This window comes from Heptranchias perlo, chromosome 3 (assembly GCF_035084215.1).
Source record: "Heptranchias perlo isolate sHepPer1 chromosome 3, sHepPer1.hap1, whole genome shotgun sequence".
Taxonomy (NCBI): domain Eukaryota; kingdom Metazoa; phylum Chordata; class Chondrichthyes; order Hexanchiformes; family Hexanchidae; genus Heptranchias; species Heptranchias perlo.
In genome coordinates, this window is record NC_090327.1 from 13,483,590 (window position 1) to 13,502,382 (window position 18,793).

General features: G+C 41.7%; 1 protein-coding gene across 4 annotated transcripts in view; it reads left to right on the plus strand.

Moving 5' to 3' along the window:
- Positions 1-18,793, plus strand: part of cep192 (centrosomal protein 192) — a 142,468-nt gene that overhangs the window by 33,095 nt on the left and 90,580 nt on the right. For all 4 annotated transcript variants that reach the window (XM_067978190.1, XM_067978197.1, XM_067978187.1 and 1 more), the window contains 10 exons: positions 2,786-3,087; positions 3,272-3,382; positions 4,958-5,369; positions 11,064-11,213; positions 11,328-11,392; positions 11,636-11,851; positions 12,111-12,237; positions 13,945-14,087; positions 14,292-15,534; positions 17,898-18,000. In XM_067978190.1, coding sequence (XP_067834291.1) covers positions 2,786-3,087; positions 3,272-3,382; positions 4,958-5,369; positions 11,064-11,213; positions 11,328-11,392; positions 11,636-11,851; positions 12,111-12,237; positions 13,945-14,087; positions 14,292-15,534; positions 17,898-18,000 — 2,872 coding nt within the window. The remainder of the gene's footprint in view (positions 1-2,785; positions 3,088-3,271; positions 3,383-4,957; positions 5,370-11,063; positions 11,214-11,327; positions 11,393-11,635; positions 11,852-12,110; positions 12,238-13,944; positions 14,088-14,291; positions 15,535-17,897; positions 18,001-18,793) is intronic.

Below are 18,793 nucleotides of genomic sequence, written 5' to 3' on the forward strand. Positions count from 1 at the left end.
ATGTTTGGAAACCTTGGGCTCTAGCTGCACAATGAAGTTTTCTATTCTTGGGTCAAATTGGGAAGCATTAGTTTATTAGTAGCATTTCCATGGGCATTCAAGGTGTCTTTTTGTCTTCACATTTGGAGAGCAAGCATCAAGAGTTCTTTTGGTTCAAATTGGCTCTCGCATCTGTCACTAATCTGTCCCACATTTGGGTTTCGGTACCAGCTCTGGTCAAATTTCTAATTGTGCCTGTGTGATTTTAATCTCTAGGCTTAAGCAGATGAAAACGAATTGATCTCTTTCTGGGTATTGATCGGTACACCAGTGCTTTTTTTTTTTAAGTGCTTTGCCTCCAGGTACTGACCACCTAGTTGCAGTTGTAGCATTTGACTTCATCTGGTAGGCACCTGCAGAGGGCTTAGCACAGAGGTTCTCAAACCTTTTTTTTGCTGAGCCACCCTTCAGAGATTTATGTCCCATGTGCATCCCCCTCTTAAAAATGGGAGTAAATTTTTACAAGCGAGTGCTCCCTGTGTGACATCTCATCCAATAGGGGGCACGTAGTGGGAATTTGCACCCACTCCTGCCCTCTCCCCGTGCCGTTCTATCCACTAAGCTAATGGAGCATGCATTCATAAAATTTACCGTGTCATCCCTGGAAAGGAATAAACACAGGGGCTGTATTGGAAGATAAGAGAACTAAGTGAATCTTACAAACTTAAAATAGCTACGGTGAAAGTCTGAAATGGTCAGATAATTGAGGACAAACAGGCGAAGACCAAGTGGTGAAAAGAATATTCTGAAGATCTATACAGTGTACAGAGGATGGTGGATGAACAAGTTCTGGAGAAACTGCCCTGAACAAATGAAGGAGTTGGTGCTGGATTTTTTGGAAGACAAAGTAAAGATTTCTATTGATAGTTTGAAAAAGAACAAGGCTCCTGGTATCGATAATATAACTGCAGAGTTGTTGTAGGAGGGTGAGCAACATACTGTGAAAGTGATGCAAAGGCTGTTTAACAAAATTTGTGAAGAGGAACGAGCACCTGAAGACTGGGGAGTGGCGATAGTACCAACCTTCAAAAAAAAAAGGAGACTAGCAAATGCAGCAATTAGAGGAATCAGCTTAATGAACGCACCTGGAAAAATATTGACGAAGACACTGCAGAGGAGAATGAAAAGATACATAGAAGTGGTATTGCATGAAGAACAAGCTGGTTTTAGACCAGGATGACATATAGATCAACTGTTTGTGATAAGACAGGTTTCGGAGAAATTTATAAAACACATCAATTGTTACAACAACTTCGTTGCTTTTAAGCACGTCTTTGACAATGTATGGCGCAAAAAGGATATGGCTTGTCTTGAGACTGTGTGGTATTCCTGAGAAACGTGTCAGACTGAAAGAAAACATCTCCAACAAGTCCCTGAGTGCTGTTAGTGGATAGGAAACTAATGGTATAGTTCATATCAACAGTTGGGGTGAGACAAGGAAGCACCTTGTCACCTGATTTATTTAATTTAGTAATGAACCTTGCACTAAAAGATGATATTGGAGAAGTCTCAATATGTGGCAAGATTTTAAATAGTCTCAGATTTGCTGATGACATTGAACTTCGAGCAACATCTAAAACAGATTTGTGTAAACTAACTGAAGTTGTATGTGGAGAATAGAACATTTTGATTAGGTTAACAATAAGACAACATGGGTCATGGGAAGCATCTGGAAGATGTACATATTACAATTGTAGGGGATGCAATTGAACAGGTATAAAAGTTGTATACCTTGGTGGGTTAGTATCAGAATGGGAATAGTGAAGAAGACATCAAAAGAACAATTGGACTTGCTTCTGCTGCATTTGGACGATTAAGCAGGATGTGAAAGGCAAGAAGTATTTTGACTAAAAATGAAGGTGTGTGTTTCTGGAGCGATGGTTATCCCTATATTATACAAATGAGTGTTGGAATATGAGAAAAGTAAAGTAAAAAAATTCTAACGGCAGAGATGAGTTGGTTGAGAGGAATAATTTGGGTGTCCAGGAAGCAAAGAATAAAGAATGACAAGCGGCCATTTACAACAGATGCATCTCTTTTGGAGACCCCAAATTAAATGGGGGTGTCATGCTAGAGACACTGTTATTTTTATCCTTTGGTAGTCTGAAGGCAGGCCATCTGTCAGCCTTTGGCAGCAAAGATATGCATCCTTGCCTTGGGGTGCTGAAATTAATTTGCTGTCATCTGTTATAGTGGCCACATTAGACTCTGGTAATGACCAACTGCTTAAAGCTCTTTAATTGTTGGCATATTTTGGGACTCCCAGACCATGTTTCTGGAGATAGTCTTTTATTCTGTTCCACCAGTTTTCTACTCTGCATCTGAAGATACTGCTGGGGTATGGTTCCACAGGTAGTAGCAACCCTCGCGTTGCCATGCATGAACAGGTGATTCAGACTGTGAGGTCATCACAGACAAGCCTGATCCTGCCGTCACCCAGTGTCTACACTTCCAGCAGGAAAACCTGATTCATTTTTCTCTCCCTACAACAGTGGTGCTGAGGCTGATGTAGTGCTGCTACTACTTCTACCTATTGCAATTTCTGCCTGCAAAGGTGATCCTTGGCAAATAACCTTGAACTGTTTTTAAGATATAAAACTAGTATATGTAGCAGAGTAGCAGCTTAGACAATGGTGGCACTGGTGTTAGATGACCCACTACGCAGCTTATTCTGTATAAACTACTGGTGTTTGCGCATCAATTTACACTATGTTTTAACAGTTAAAAATGTGTATTAATGTTACAGGTGATGGAGGTGGTGGAGGGGATGGTAGTAGTGGGAATGAAGAAGATGGAAATGATGGTGTGTCAACTATTCCTTCTAATTCTACAATCTATGATGATCGGTGGGGAAGTGAAATAGTGGACAGAAATATAGCTGGAGAAGAAGATGACAATGATAGTATGGCAACTATTCCTTCTAATACTACAACATATGATAATTTGAGAGGCCTCAGAATAGTGGATAGAAATATAGCTGGACAAGACCAAGCATACAGTGCACTTCCATTACAAGGGAATAGGGAGTTTATTCCTGGTCAGAATGAGGTAAGAAAGCTAATAAAATAAGATTACTGTTTTCCATCTCCTTTCTATTCTAAAAACTTATTGCTGAACTCTATACTGCATCTATATATTTGAGAAGCAGTGATGAATAAATTTACATAATTATAACATGCATTTTGTATTTACATATCACTTCCTATACTGTAGTTAACTTCTTTTCTTTTAGACAGAGGGTCGTTTAGGCCCAGTAGGCAATGGAAAAGTCATTACTACTGTTCCTGGAACAGCCCTTCAGTTATCCTCCAAAAGAAGTTCAGCTCATCGACAAGAAGCTTTAGTAAGTAAAGTCCCTTCAAAGGCAATGATTGCTATAATGTTTAAATCACTTTGGAATTTCTGCCTACCTGAAGTGACATCATGTCTGATAATTTCCACTGCTGGGAAAAACTAACGGTGGAAAGTTTTGGAATAGAGAGGGGGATGTCTGGGAGAAGGGAGATGAGGAAGTAGTTGGAGAGAGCCCTCGGTCTCTATCACTTGTGATGATGAGAGGATGGTGTAGGGGGTGGCATGATTGTTGATGGGGGAAATCAATATGGAGGGTGAGGCTGATTGAGGTGAGCAAGGCAAGCAAGCCAGTTAGTTGAGAGCTGGGCAGTTTTAAGTTGGAGGTTCATGTCGCCCAGAATGAAAGAAAGGTTGTATAATTTTGCAGTTTTAAAATACATGGGAACAAGAGTAGGTGGTTTAGCCACTTTTAATTCGATTGAACTGTTGCTTTTTGGAAAGAATATACATCGTCCAGCTTCCACCACAACCTCCATCCAATAAAGCACTCCCATTTCAGTTCAGTACAGGCTAGAAGTAGCGTCAGGTCTTCCTTTTCGTTTCCCAGTGTGTCTTGTCCTCACCCTCTAAAGAGCACTTTACCTCTCATACACTCATAGGAACAGGAGTAGGCCATCCAGCCCCTCGTGCCTGCTCCGCCATTTGATAAGATCATGGCTGATCTGTGATCTAACTCCGTATACCCGCCGTTGGCCCATATCCCTTAATACTTTTGATTGCCAAAAAGCTATCTATCTCAGATTTAAATTTAGCCATTGAGCTAGTATCAATTGCCGTTTGTGGAAGAGAGTTCCAAACTTCTACCACCCTTTGTGTGTAGAAATGTTTTCTAATCTCGCTCCTGAAAGGTCTGGCTCTAATTTTTAGACTGCCCCCTACTCCTAGAATCCCCAACCAGCGGAAATAGTTTCTCTCTATCCACCCTATCCGTTCCCCTTTATATCTTATAAACTTCGATCAGATCACCCCTTAACCTTCGAAACTCTAGAGAATACAACCCCAATTTGTGTAATCTCTCCTTGTAACTTAACCCTTGAAGTCTGGGTATCATTCTAGTAAACCTACGCTGCACTCCCTCCAAGGCCACTCGCTTCCTTTATGATCTTTGAGTAAGACAGTCAATAATGAGTAGCAATTTTGTTGCAGATTTGTGCTAGTTAGAACTGGATTGAGTCTATGCAAAGTAATTTCACAGAGGATCCTTACAAATATTAGAGAAACACATCCCAACAATCTGGGATGGATTGAACCCAGAAAGAAGGGAAAGTGCAGTGGGCTAAATAATTGTCGCCCAGTTCTGTTAAATGTTCACAGGATACCAGTACAGAAACAATTCGGTATAGTCTATTTGCTAAATGGGCGAAATTGTTGGAGTAGATGTTACAAAATCCTGCTGGATTGCTTTTACATTAAGAATTAGCCATCTCATTTAGCTAAAGGGGCAGTGTGAAATGTGAGTGCATGTAGTGGCATTATTTTGCTTCAGATATAATATTTACGCTGCTATGTTTTAGGCTTTGGCTCAGTTGCACAAATCTTTAACATTTTTATTTTTGTTTCACAGGATGCTATGGATACTAGTGGGAATGATGAAATGGAGCTGGATTCTGTATATTTTCGCTCTGTGGGTGGCAATACTACCACAGATGACCAGTTACTTTCTACTGTCCAAGGCACTCCTTTCCGTCTTTCGCAGATTACCTACTCACCTGGTGGTGATAATGACTTGGGTCTTAGAGATGGACCTTGTGGATACACAGCAGTAGGCCAGACATCTGTTACAGGAAATGTGGATAATGTTGATCAGATCTCAAATGCAGGTTCAGGCCCACCTCTTGCTGCTGCTTACTTATCACCTGTGTATCCAGATGAAAGTGCATTTGAGATATGGCAGGACTCCTCAAAAGACTGGCAGTTTCATGAACAACAGAAAGCTGAATGGAGCACTGGGTGCTCCCAATGGGATAATGGAGAAGGTACGTTTATAGTGCTAATTCTAGACTACGTGGTCGTGTAGACTGAGATTAATCATAGGTGCTAAGAAATACTATGGTTCTATGTAGTTGTAGCTGACTTTTGTTTAACTGATTTTTAGCTTATGTAATGAAAATATAGGTACAACTGGCTTTAATGTTAATTTTGTGCATCTTTCATTTTATCATTCAAAAAAAACCTCCTACTAATATTTAAGCATTAATTCGGGACAAAAAATGCTGCTGAGAACACAGAGGACCTCATCCAGCACTTTTACACACAAATAAAGATCGTGTCAGTTTGCCTATGTGCCATCAATATCTTGTAGAAATGGGATACTGATGCACACAATCGCAATGTAACTTTTAATAGAAAGGATCAAGCAGACGCAAAATGGATAGTGGTTTTTGTCCTAATTTCTGCTATTCCTACGTAACCTAAACCTCCTGTGTCCATTCACGTGTACATTTTGGCTGTCGCTCCAGATCAAAGTCGATTACTGCTTTCTCCCTTGTCTCTTGGCGCCTCTTGGACCCTTTTCTTCTGTCTCCTCCAATTCCTGGCAAAATGAGAGTGCTCAGAATTGGAGATAGCTTTGTGACATGGGTTGGTAATTGGTTGAGAGGTCGGAGAGAGTAGAGATAAAGTGAACATTCTTTGATTGGTGGGATATGACAAATGGTGTCCACCAAGGATCTGTACTGGGTCCTCTGCTCTATACATAATATAATGTATTTATGACTTTGATGAAGGAGTAGTAAGTTGTTTATCCAAGTTTGCAAATTACACTAGGTTAAGAGGCACAGTAAGTTGTGTAGCAGGTGCGTGTCTCCCAGTCCCTCAGTGCTTCCAATTTAAACTCCTTCATCCTTGTGTTTAAATCCCTCTGGGCCTTGACATTCCCTATTTCTTTTTAATTTCCCCCAGCTTTAGAACACCCCCAGAGCTCTAATTTCCTCTGACCATGGCCTCATGATTACTCCTTTTGCTTTGCCCCACTATTGGAGGCTGTGCCGTCAGCCATCTGGGCCCCATGCTCTGGAATTCCCTCCCTTTACCCCCTTTCCTCCTCCCTCTCCCCCTTAGAATCATAGAATAATACAGCACAGGAGGAGGCCATTCAGTCCATCGTGCCTATGCCAGCTCTTTGAAAGAGCTATCCAATTAGTCCCACTCTCTTGCTCTTTCCTCATAGCGCTGTAAATTTCTCCTTTTCAAGTATTTATCCAATTCCCTTTTGGAAGTTATTAGAATCATAGACGTTTACAACATGGAAACAGGCCCTTCGGCCCAACATGTCCATGTCGCCCAGTTTATACCACTACGCTAGTCCCAGTTGCCTGCACTTGGCCCATATCCCTCTATACCCATCTTACCCATGTAACTGTCCAAATGCTTTTTAAAAGACAAAATTGTACCCGCCTCTACTACTGCCTCTGGCAGCTCGTTCCAGACACTCACCACCCTTTGAGTGAAAAAATTGCCCCTCTGGACCCTTTTGTATCTCTCCCCTCTCACCTTAAATCTATGTCCCCTCGTTATAGACTCCCCTACCTTTGGGAAAAGATTTTGACTATCTACCTTATCTATGCCCCTCATTATTTTATAGACTTCTATAAGATCACCCCTTAACCTCCTACTCTCCAGGGAAAAAAAGTCTCAGTCTATCCAACCTCTCCCTATAAGTCAAACCATCAAGTCCCGGTAGCATCCTAGTAAATCTTTTCTGCACTCTTTCTAGTTTAATAATATCCTTTCTATAATAGGGTGACCAGAACTGTACACAGTATTCCAAGTGTGGTCTAACTAATGTCTTGTACAACTTCAACAAGACATCCCAACTCCTGTATTCAATGTTCTGACCAATGAAACCAAGCATGCTGAATGCCTTCTTCACCACCCTATCCACCTGTGACTCCACTTTCAAGGAGCTATGAACCTGTACTCCTAGATCTCTTTGTTCTATAACTCTCCCCAATGCCCTACCATTAACGGAGTAGGTCCTGGTCTGATTCGATCTACCAAAATGCATCACCTCACATTTATCTAAATTAAACTCCATCTGCCATTCATCGGCCCACTGGCCCAATTTATCAAGATCCCGTTGCAATCCTAGATAACCTTCTTCACTGTCCACAATGCCACCAATCTTGGTGTCATCTGCAAACTTACTAACCATGCCTCCTAAATTCTCATCCAAATCATTAATATAAATAACAAATAACAGCGGACCCAGCACCGATCCCTGAGGCACACCGCTGGTCACAGGCCTCCAGTTTGAAAAACAACCCTCTACAACCACCCTCTGTCTTCTGCTGTCAATCCAATTTTGTATCCAATTGGCTACCTCACCTTGGATCCCATGAGATCTAACCTTATGTAACAACCTACCATGCGGTACCTTGTCAAAGGCTTTGCTAAAGTCCATGTAGACCACGTCTACTGCACAGCCCTCATCTATCTTCTTGGTTACCCCTTCAAAAAACTCAATCAAATTCGTGAGACATGACTTTCCTCTCACAGATTACCATGCTGACTGTTCCTAATCAGTCCCTGCCTCTCCAAATGCCTGTAGATCCTGTCTCTCAGAATACCCTCTAACAACTTACCCACTACAGATGTCAGGCTCACGGTCTGTAGTTCCCAGGCTTTTCCCTGCACAACATTTGCTACCCTCCAATCTTCAGGCACCTCACCTGTAGCTGTCGATGATTCAAATATCTCTGCTAGGGGACCCGCAATTTCCTCCCTAACCTCCCATAATGTCCTGGGATACACTTCATCAGGTCCCGGCGATTTATCTACCTTGATGCGCGTTAAGACTTCCAGCACCTCCCTCTCTGTAATATGTACACTTCTCAAGACATCACTATTTATTTCCCCAAGTTCCCTAACATCCATGCCTTTCTCAACCGTAAATACCGATGTGAAATATTCATTTAGGATCTCACCCATCTCTTGTGGTTCCGCACATAGATGACCTTGTTGATCCTTAAGAGGCCCTACTCTCTCCCTAGTTACTCTTTTGCCCTTTATGTATTTGTAGAAGCTCTTTGGATTCTCCTTTGCCTTATCTGCCAAAGCAATCTCATGTCCCCTTTTTGCCCTCCTGACTTCTCTCTTAACTCTACTCTGGCGATCTCTATACTCTTCCAGGGATCCACTTGATCCCAGCTGCCTATGCATGTCATATGCCTCCTTCTTCTTTTTGACGAGGGCCTCAATCTCCCGAGTCATCCAAGGTTCCCTACTTCTACCAGCCTTGCCCTTCACTTTATAAGGAATGTGCTTACCTGAACCCTGGTTAACACACTTTTGAAGGCCTCCCACTTACCAGATGTCCCTTTGCCTGCCAACAGACTCTCCCAATCAACTTCTGAAAGTTCCTGTCTAATACCATCAAAATTGGCCTTTCCCCAATTTAGGATTTTAACTTTTGGGCCAGACCTATCATTCTCCATAGCTATCTTAAAACTAATGGAATTATGTTCACTGGTCCCAAAGTGATCCCTCACTAACACTTCTGTCACCTGCCCTTCCTTATTTCCCAAGAGGAGGTCAAGTTTTGCCCCCTCTCTAGTCGGGCCATCCACATATTGATTGAGAAATTCCTCCTGAATACACTCAACAAATTTCTCTCCATCCAAGCCCCTAATGCTATGGCTGTCCCAGTCAATGTTGGCAAAGTTAAAGTCCCCTACTATTACCACCCTATTTTTCTTGCAGCTGTCTGTAATCTCCTTACATATTTGCTCCTCAATTTCCCGTTGACTATTTGGGGGTCTGTAGTACAATCCTATCAAAGTGACCTCTCCCTTCTTATTTTTCAGTTCTACCCATATTATTGAATCTGCTTCCGCCACCCTTTCAGGCAGTGCATTCCAGATCACCTTTACTCGCTGCATTAAAAAAATGTTTCCTCATGTCACCTCTGGCTCTTCTGCCGATTACCTTAAATCTGTGTCCTCTGGTTACTGACCTTTCTGCCATTGGAAACAGTTTCTCCTTATTTACTCTGTCAAAACTCTTCATGATTTTGAACATCTCTATCAAATCCCCTTAACCTTCTCTATTCTAAGAACAATCCAAGCTTCTCCAGTTTCTTTTTATTCGTTCATGGGACGTGGGCATCACTGGCAAGACCAGCATTTATTGCCCATCCCTAATTGCCCTTGAGAAGTTGGTGGTGAGCCACTGGCTTGAACCACTGCAGTTTGTGTGGTGAAGGTACTCCCACAGTGCTGTTAGGTAGGGAGTTCCAGTGACGATGAAGGATTGGCGATATATTTCAGGTCAGGATGGTGTGTGATTTGGAGGGGAACGTACAGGTAGTGTTCCCATGCGCCTGCTGCCCTTGTCCTTCTAGGTGGTAGAGGTCACTGGTTTGGGAGGTGCTGTCGAAGAAGCCTTGGCGAATTGCTGCAGTGCATCTTGTAGATGATGCACCCTTTCAAGACCCTTCTTAAAACCCACCTCTAACCAAGCTTTTGATCACTCCTCCTTCAGATCAGCATCTTTTGTTGTCTGATCATAACTCTGAAGCACTCGAGACTGTTTTCTACAATAAAGGTGCTAGGTAAATGCAAGTTATTGTATCTAATAGAAGTCTTCAGACAGCAAAGGTTGTGGATAGACTGTTACTTTCACCGTAATTAAATAATGACAGCATATCTTGGGAATTGGGTCCTTATTTTACTTCCAAATGTACGAAAGCTGGGAGCTGTGAGGCCCCCTTCATGCAGCCTTCTCACACCTGGATTTGCAGCAATTAGAGTGCCACTCTAAACTGATACGAAGGTGGTTTTAAAAACTAATCGGTGGTTTATTCTATCTGCTGAGCACTTCAAATTTAGTATTGATTCTTTTCAATATACAAAAGCAGATGTTGCCACATGTGAGCTAACTTTTTCCAAAAAAAGCTGCACATTGTGGCTGGTTGTGGAGCTCTGCATGCATGTGAACATGTGCTGAGCTCTTTCAAAGAATGTGGCCAGCTAGTAGTGTCCTTCTCATCTAGCCAGATGTGCTTTTCACTCTGGACTTACCATGAATCTAAGTTCTTGTTGCAGTAAACTAAGTAGACCACACGATCTAAGGTTCAATTGTGGATCTCTGTCAAATTAGCTGATAACTGCTGCCTAAGCAGGTATCACAATATAATTGCCGTAGAATTTTCTTGAAGTGAATTTTTAAAACTTTACTCAATCTGCTTGCTGAATAGTGTTGTATCATTAAGTTCTCCACCAGTATCTCAACAAATCTATCCAAAGTGTAGCTGAGCAATATAGATCTGCAGAGTATCAATTTTGATTCCTGGTTTGAGCTGAGATAGTGGATCTCAATCATGGTGGCAATAGGTATGCTACAGCTGGCTTCAGTGCACCTGAATTTGAAGGGGGAAAATCGGTCAGGATTCCTGCTTCTGATCGGAATCCAGCCACCGCAACAATGTGCATGTATGTGAATGTCAGGTGAGGGCAGAATCTGGCTCAGCCTTGATTCTTTTGAGTAAAAAAAAAACTGCCTATATTCACTGTTTAGTTGTACATGTGGAATATGTACAGTAGTAGAGGGTTGCTGGCACCATAAAACTGTACCACACGAGTTGGCATCTTCAGGAAAGGAGAGGGAGAAAACTGGAGACAAAAGGTTCGTGATGTGAAGTTTTGTATACAATATTTTTTTCCCCTTTGCAGGGGAGACACCTAGTGTGGTTTACCAAAACGAAGAAGGGAGATGGGTGACAGATCTGGCTTATTATTATTCACTGGACAAAGAACAGGATCGGTTCAATCTGCCAGCTGATCTAGCCGATAGTATTCAAGGAGAAGAATTTATAACTGGCAGTAAGATTCTAGCTATTCTAAAACATTTTTTAAAGAAATAGTTTTGAGGAAAGGCTTTGTAATTTTTTTTTACTGAATGTTTTACTGATTGATTGGTTTTAATGCATTTTACAGACAAAGCTGCTGCATTGATTGAAGAAGATCAGGAAGAGTTTGAGGAAGAACACAAGTTTATTCAGGTGTGAGAGACTTGAGAGAAGGTTATTCTTAATCCAGGGGCTGAGTGGCCTACTGTTTCTATGTTTATGTAAATTCAGTTAAATAACTTTGTTCTTAAACAAGCAATCATTTCTACTGCATGGCATCCATGAACATAATAAAAACTGTCTAAAGTTAACTTAGTAAGCACTAACATATTGAGACATTTTATGCATAGTCACTCAAGGTTTGTAATTTGAAGTGTCTGGTTACCTTCTGTACAGGAGGATAAAATGGACGTGGTCTATACAGATGGGTCGCTTGGAAATGGTTCATGGAAGCTGCCATCTAATAGCTGCTTGATATTGAGAGCGTCACAGGCAGCGTCTGACTTTGCGCAAGGCAATCAGAGTTATCTCCGTCTCTCTCTTGGAGAATTCTTTGGCCAAAGATCAGAGGCGCTTGGATGTCTTGGGGAAGAATACAGTGGCATAAAACGGGTTAGTTCAAGTTTGGAATATAATTGTAAAAAAAAAATTAAATACAACAATTGCTTCGGACCCCAATTAAATTCTAGTTTCTGTAATTCTGTATTAAGTAGAATCTTGATCAATTCTCCTTAGTATATTTGGGTAACCAAGAAGAGACTCTCCAAAGAAATTGTTTAAAACTAGAAATGTACAATTAAACTTATGTTGTGTATGTATTTTTCCTTTAAAAATTTGTTATTAATTCATGACTAACTCCCAAATCTGCTAGCCTTCATTTGGATATTCCATAACATCACCGGAACAGAGAGCCCCTGTGGCTTTATTTCAACCTACTGATTTGTCGCATGTCCAGGATGAAACCAGACAGCTTTCCAACGATGACACACTTTATCCAGGTAGAGTAAAACGTCAGAGAGATGACGACAATTTTTTTTTTAACCCAGCGAGTTATGATCTGGAATGCGTTGCCTGAAAGGGTGGTGAAAGCAGATTCCACAATAACAACTTTCAAAAAGGATTTCGATATATACTTGAAAAGGAAAAATTTGCAGGCTTATGGGGGGGGAGAAAGCAGGGGAGTGGGACTAATTGGATAGCACAGAGTCAGCACAGGCACGATGGATCAAATGGCCTCCATCTGTGCTCTAAGATTCTATTGTAAGAATTGTGCATTAATAAGAGGCGATCAGCAGATGTGTTTTTTCCTATCTCAGCATAGTATATAAATTTCTTACTTTCTATCCCACCTCCCCGCTTCTCTCCCTCAAATTTTGGATGCTCTTTTTTTCAAAATATAGGGGCATCTGGATCTAAAGATTGATTTGGTCAGTAGCCCAGCGATCTTAATAGGTGGTGTTATTGTGCTGCTCACCATTTTAATCAGCTGCTCAGCACCTCTCTGGATGTGCTGCCAAGAACATTACCTTTAACAATTCTTTTATGTTTCAGCACTTATTGTAACTTTAAACAGCTGAACAAAAGGAAAGTTTAAGTTTGTTTTGTGCAGAAGGTTGTCTTAACAAACAGTGATGGAAGCAGAATCTTCAATAGCTTTTAAAAGGAAAGTGGATAAATATTAAAAACATTTTGAAGGGTGTGGGGAAAGAAAGGGGACAGAAAATGGGATTAACGTTTTTTAATTTGTTCTAGGGATGTGGGCGACACTGACAAGGCAGTATTTATTGTCCATGCCTTTTTTTATTCGTTCATGGGATGTGGGCGTCGCTGGCGAGGCCGGCATTTATTGCCCATCCCTAATTGCCCTTGAGAAGGTGGTGGTGAGCCGCCGCCTTGAACCGCTGCAGTCCGTGTGGTGAAGGTTCTCCCACAGTGCTGTTAGGAAGGGAGTTCCAGGATTTTGACTCAGCGACGACGAAGGAACGGCGATATATTTCCAAGTCGGGATGGTGTGAGACTTGGAGGGGAATATGCAGGTGGTGTTGTTCCCATGTACCTGCTGCTCTTGTCCTTCTAGGTGGTAGAGGTCGCAGGTTTGGGAGGTGCTGTCGAAGAATCGCCTGGTTGCCCTGAGAGCATTGAGAATCAACCACTAAGTGGATAACGTTTTCAGTGTACCAATGCAGGTGTGATGGTTGAATGGCTTCCTTGTATGCTGTAAAATTCAATGATTTCATGATTCATCAGCTGCTGCAAGAACCGAATTAAAGTTCGCTTAGAATGATGGTTTAGTAATTCCTCTCCAATCCCAAAGATGATCAAGCAAGCTCCAGGAAACTTGATGACCCACGTACCTTCATTATGTAGATGTTAGCCACTCTCAGGAACTGATCCAGCTCCCTTTTGAATGCTTGTAGTGAATCCACACTCGTTGCACGTGCTAGCAACTTATTCTAGTGATCAATGACTCTGTGAAAAGAAGTACCTCCTAGTATTTAACTTTTTTTTGTAACTTATGCTTGTGTCCCCTGGTCCTCCCTAATCTATCTAGTTTAATAGCCTATCCTCTTGAACTGAGTCTAATCCTTTCATTATTTTAAAGGCCTCAATTAAATCTCCTCTCTGCCTTAGCCCTGTCTCTTCCCCCTCATATTTTCATAACACTGTTGCATATTGAAACACCAAGGTCTTTTGTTTTTATGCAGAAGATCTGGAGCGCACAGATCAAGAAACTCCTACAGAATTTACTACTACATTTCTGATTGATAAGCAGACTGAAAATGACACATTTCGAACCAACAAGGAACCAGGTTCAAATATTCACATGAATGATTTTACTGAAAGCGAGGTTAGTGCCTTTTTGTTTGAACCTTGTATATTTAAACATTAAATTTAGATATGCTCTGTATTAAATTCGGTGAAAAAGTTTTATTGGAGCTAACTTATTGAATAAAATGTTTAGCATTCAGAGAACATAATTTGGATATTTGGTTTAAATTGTACTTCAGATAATATATGAATTTGACTAAAAGTAGATTTCTTTCTTTCTTAGAATACGAAACTTTTGAGTCCACATCTGAAAGCTAAAGAACCTATATTATTCAATGGCACAGATTCAGTCTTGAGTATAAGTACCATTGCTTCTGCTATAGCTGATGCCTCTGTGAGTGCAGATCCTGCTCAACTAGCTGCTATGATTTTGGAGCTTTCTAACAAAAACAGGAAAAAAAATGAGCCTACAGCAACTAGTAGAAAACCAAATGTGCAGCTAAAGGACCGGAAAAGCAATGTGATCAGCGATTTAGGTGTTTTTGTGGAGAAAAATCTTGAAAAATCTGAGACCGGTGACTATGAAAGTGAAGTTCTGAAATCTGAATTTAAGCCATTGCCAGAATCTATTTCTGCTCATAGTTTAGAGTCTAATGATTCATCTGAATGTTCCAAGAATCCTCTCAGCACATCAAATTCATTTTCAGGGGAATCTACCTTGAGTGCCACCAGCAAGCAGGAAAGCAAGATAACACTAAATTCAAAAGAAGAGTTGAGGCAATTTAATGCTAATGAAACAGGAAGTGTAACTCATTCAGATGAAACTTGCATGTCTGTCAAGTTGGTTGAGGGTAAGGTCAGACTACATTGTCAGAATGGCCATGTAAGTGAAACTTGTGTACTTGAGACTAGCAAATCTCCTGGTCCCAAACATGGTGACAGTAAGTTAATGGTAAAAGAAGGATCTTTTGATAACAGAGTTATTTCAAGTGGAGATAAAGCCAATGAAATGCCAAACCTGAATGGTACTACCACAGCAGTGGAGAAACAAGACAAATGTTTAAGCGAGTCTTCTGCACAGAAAGTCTGTCTGGTGGAGAATGAATCAAGCTTGGATAAAACGCGATGTAAAACACAGACTGAAAGCGGAAAAGAAATGACACACAAAGCCATTGAGGAAAGATCTTTAGAAACATCATCATGTCACCGATCATCTGATAGAATGTTCAGGGCAGAACAGAAAAAGTTGACTCTTGTTTCTTCACAACCCTCTGCGGTTCATGGTGTGGCAACAAGTAATTCCAGTTTGCATTGTCCAAAAATACAGATGGTTGGACCTGTGGAGCAAAGATGTAGGAAATCAACAAGTGAGACACTATATGAAGATGACAAAGAAATGCATGTGACTTCAAAACCACAGTTGGGAAGAGATGAGCGACAGAACTCAGATCTCCATAGCCAGGAAAAGAGAGTCAGCTTTGAACAATCTAATCGTGCCCCAGCTGCACCAAAAAACAGTGAAACTGGTAAGCAGTCGCTAAATAATAAGGTACCCATTGCTTTTTAATGATACTGACCACTATAGTTGAAGAATACAATGTCCCTTTTTCTAGGGCTACCTTTTTTTTTAGAACTACCCAACACGGTGAAGTCACTTAGTGGAATCATTTGGGGATTGTAATGATTTTCAACAGATCAAGTGTGTGTAGAATGATGCATAACATATGTAGATAATTTTTAGTAGTTGAGCAATTTACACACAATGCATGTTATTTTTTAAGCCAAAAATTACATACTGGCTTTTAATAGCTACTTTGGGAATTCTGGAAAGAAATCATAATGAGCAGCAACATAATGGGCCATAATTTGCTGTGGCAGGGCAACTAAAGGCGTCTGCCGTTACACATTTAGGTTTTTAAAATTTTTGCTTGGCAAGTTGCTGAAGATAACGTCGCAGCGAGGGAAACCGGGCATTTGGGACCTGAGCGAACAGGGCAAGCAACTATGTATCTCGTTAATCAATCAGATTGAAGGATTGTGAAATTAATAGCGCATGGACTGAGAAGGAAGTGTAAGTTAGAATGGTTTTTTTTATTTGTTCATGGGATGTGGGCATCGCTGGCGAGGCCAGCATTTATTGCCCATTCCTAATTGTCCTTGAGAAGGTGGTGGTGAGCCGCCGCCTTGAAGCGCTGCAGTCCGTGTGGTGAAGGTTCTCCCACAGTGCTGTTAGGAAGGGAGTTCCAGGATTTTGACCCAGCGGAGATGAAGGAACGGCGATATATTTCCAAATTGGGATGGTGTGTGACTTGGAGGGGAACGTGCAGGTGGTGTTTCCATGTGCCAGCCCTTGTCCTTCTAGGTGGTAGAGATTGCGGGTTTGGGAGGTGCTATTGAAGAAGCCTTGGCGAGTTGCTGCAGTGCATCCTGTAGACGGTACATACTGCAGCCACGGTGCACCGGTGGTGAAGGGAATGAATGTTTGTTTAGGGTGGTGGATAGGGTGCCAATCAAGCGGGCTGCTTTGTCCTGGATGGTGTCGAGCTTCTTGAGTGTTGTTGGAGCTGCACTCATCCAGACAAGTGTAGTGTATTCCATCACACTCCTGACTTGTGCCTTGTAGATAGTGGGAAAGGCTTTGGGGAGTCAGGAGGTGAGTCATTCACCACACAATACCCAGCCTCTGACCCGCTCTTGTAGCCACAGAATTTATGTGGATGGTTCAGTTAAGTTTCTGGTCAATGGTGACTCCCAGGATGTTGATGGTGGAGGATTTGGTGATGGTAATGCTGTTGAATGTCAAAGGGAGGTGGTTAGACCCTCTCTTGTTGGAAACGGTCATTGTCTGGCGCAAATGTTACTTGCCAATTATCAGCCCAAGCCTGGATGTTGTCCAGGTCCGTTGCATGCGGGCACGGACTGCTTCATTATCTGAGGGGTTGCAAATGGAACTGAACACTGTGCAATCATCAGTGAACATCCCCATTTCTGACCTTATGGAGGGACAGTCATTGTTGAAACAGCTGAAGATGGTTGGGCCGAGGACACTGCCCTGAGGAACTCCTGAAGCAATGTCCTAGGGATGAGATAATTGGCCTCCAACTATCACTACCATCTTCCTTTGTGCTAGGTATGACTCCAGCCACTGGAGAGTTTTCCCCCTGATTCCCATTGACTTCAATTTTACTAGGGCTCCTTGGTGCCGCACTCGGTCAGATGCTGCCTTGATGTCAAAGGCAGTCACTCTCGCTTCACCTCTGGAATTCAGCTCTTTTGTCCATGTTTGGACCAAGGCTGTAATGAGGTCTGGAGCCGAGTGGTCTTGGCGGAACCCAAACTGAGCATCGGTGAGCAGGCTATTGGTGAGTGAGTGCCGCTTGATAGCACTGTCGACGACACCTTCCATCACTTTGCGGAGGATTGAGAGTAGACTGATGGGGCGGTAATTGGCCAGATTGGATTTGTCCTGCCTTTTGTGGACAGGACATACCTGGGCAATTTTCCACATTGTCTGGTAGATGCCAGTGTTGTAGCTGTACTCGAACAGTTTGGCTAGAAGCGCGGCTAGTTCTGGAGCACAAGTCTTCAGCACTACAGTCGTAGTTGCGACAGTTGCTGTCGCATTTGCGCATAAATAATAGCAAGCGCTATTAGCCTCACATTGGCAGCAAATTACGGCCCATTAGTTGTTGCTGCTAAATTCATTGGATGAAGTGAAACATGAATTATAAACTCAGAGTAAACTCATCTCTTGCAACTCTGGTGTTGTGCATTGGTGCTCTAATGCACATTACCACAGCACTGTTTAATACCGAGGTTGAAAAATTATCTTAATGTAATTAATGCATAATTTTTAACTGATGAAATATATAGACTTCTTTCATTATAGACCACAGTCCTACAGAAGAGGATCAGCTAAATTTGAGGCCATCAACATCTCCATTGACTCATTCTTCACCAAGCCAAGTAACAGAATTACAAACCACCGCAAGGTAGAGATTTTTAGTTGTATATCCTTGCTCGATTTTATGAATGTAACTGGTGAATTCACTACATGTTGTAGTTAAATAAGGTCAGATGCTTGAAACATAATCAGCCTTCTTATTCAGTAGAATATTAGCATTCATTTGCTAGGAAAAAATACCCAGGCACAATTTCCTCAAGTCTCGTGTTCAAGCACAATTTCATTCTGCTATACTCTCTAGAGTTTTTTTTTGCTGCCCCCAGCCATTAGTGAGAATTCTGGGATGGACAGCTATGAATTGGCTCCCAAGCTTTTCTGAAGCCATGGGTACCCTTATCATTGGAACTACCCTGAGATGCTTCTTGACCTGTCAGTGATGTCATAAATGCCCTAGTAGGGAGGAGAGATACGGAGCAGTATATTTTATATGGAGGTAAATGTAATTTTCTTTCAAATATTTTTTTTAAGGAAGCTATGTTTTAATGAAAAATAGGAGAATCCTTGAATAAGAAATACCTCTTTTCCCCCCCCCCCCCTTACTTTTTGTTTCCTTTAACAATGTTTCTGTAGAATATCTCTGGTTGATTTGCAAAGAGCCACTGCAAAATAAGAAGACTTTGTCTTTGATGGCTCATTTGATAAATTCAACACTCTTCTGAAGCTGAGCCATACACAACAGGAAGGTTCCAGGTTTTGGTTTAGGTGATCTCGGCTAGGGTGCCAGTAGGGACCTGGTGTATCTGGTCTTGGGAGAGGAGAAAATCAGCCAGAGTACCTGCCTGTTTGCTACCCAGGGGCCCATGCTGGTAAGTGCAGGACTG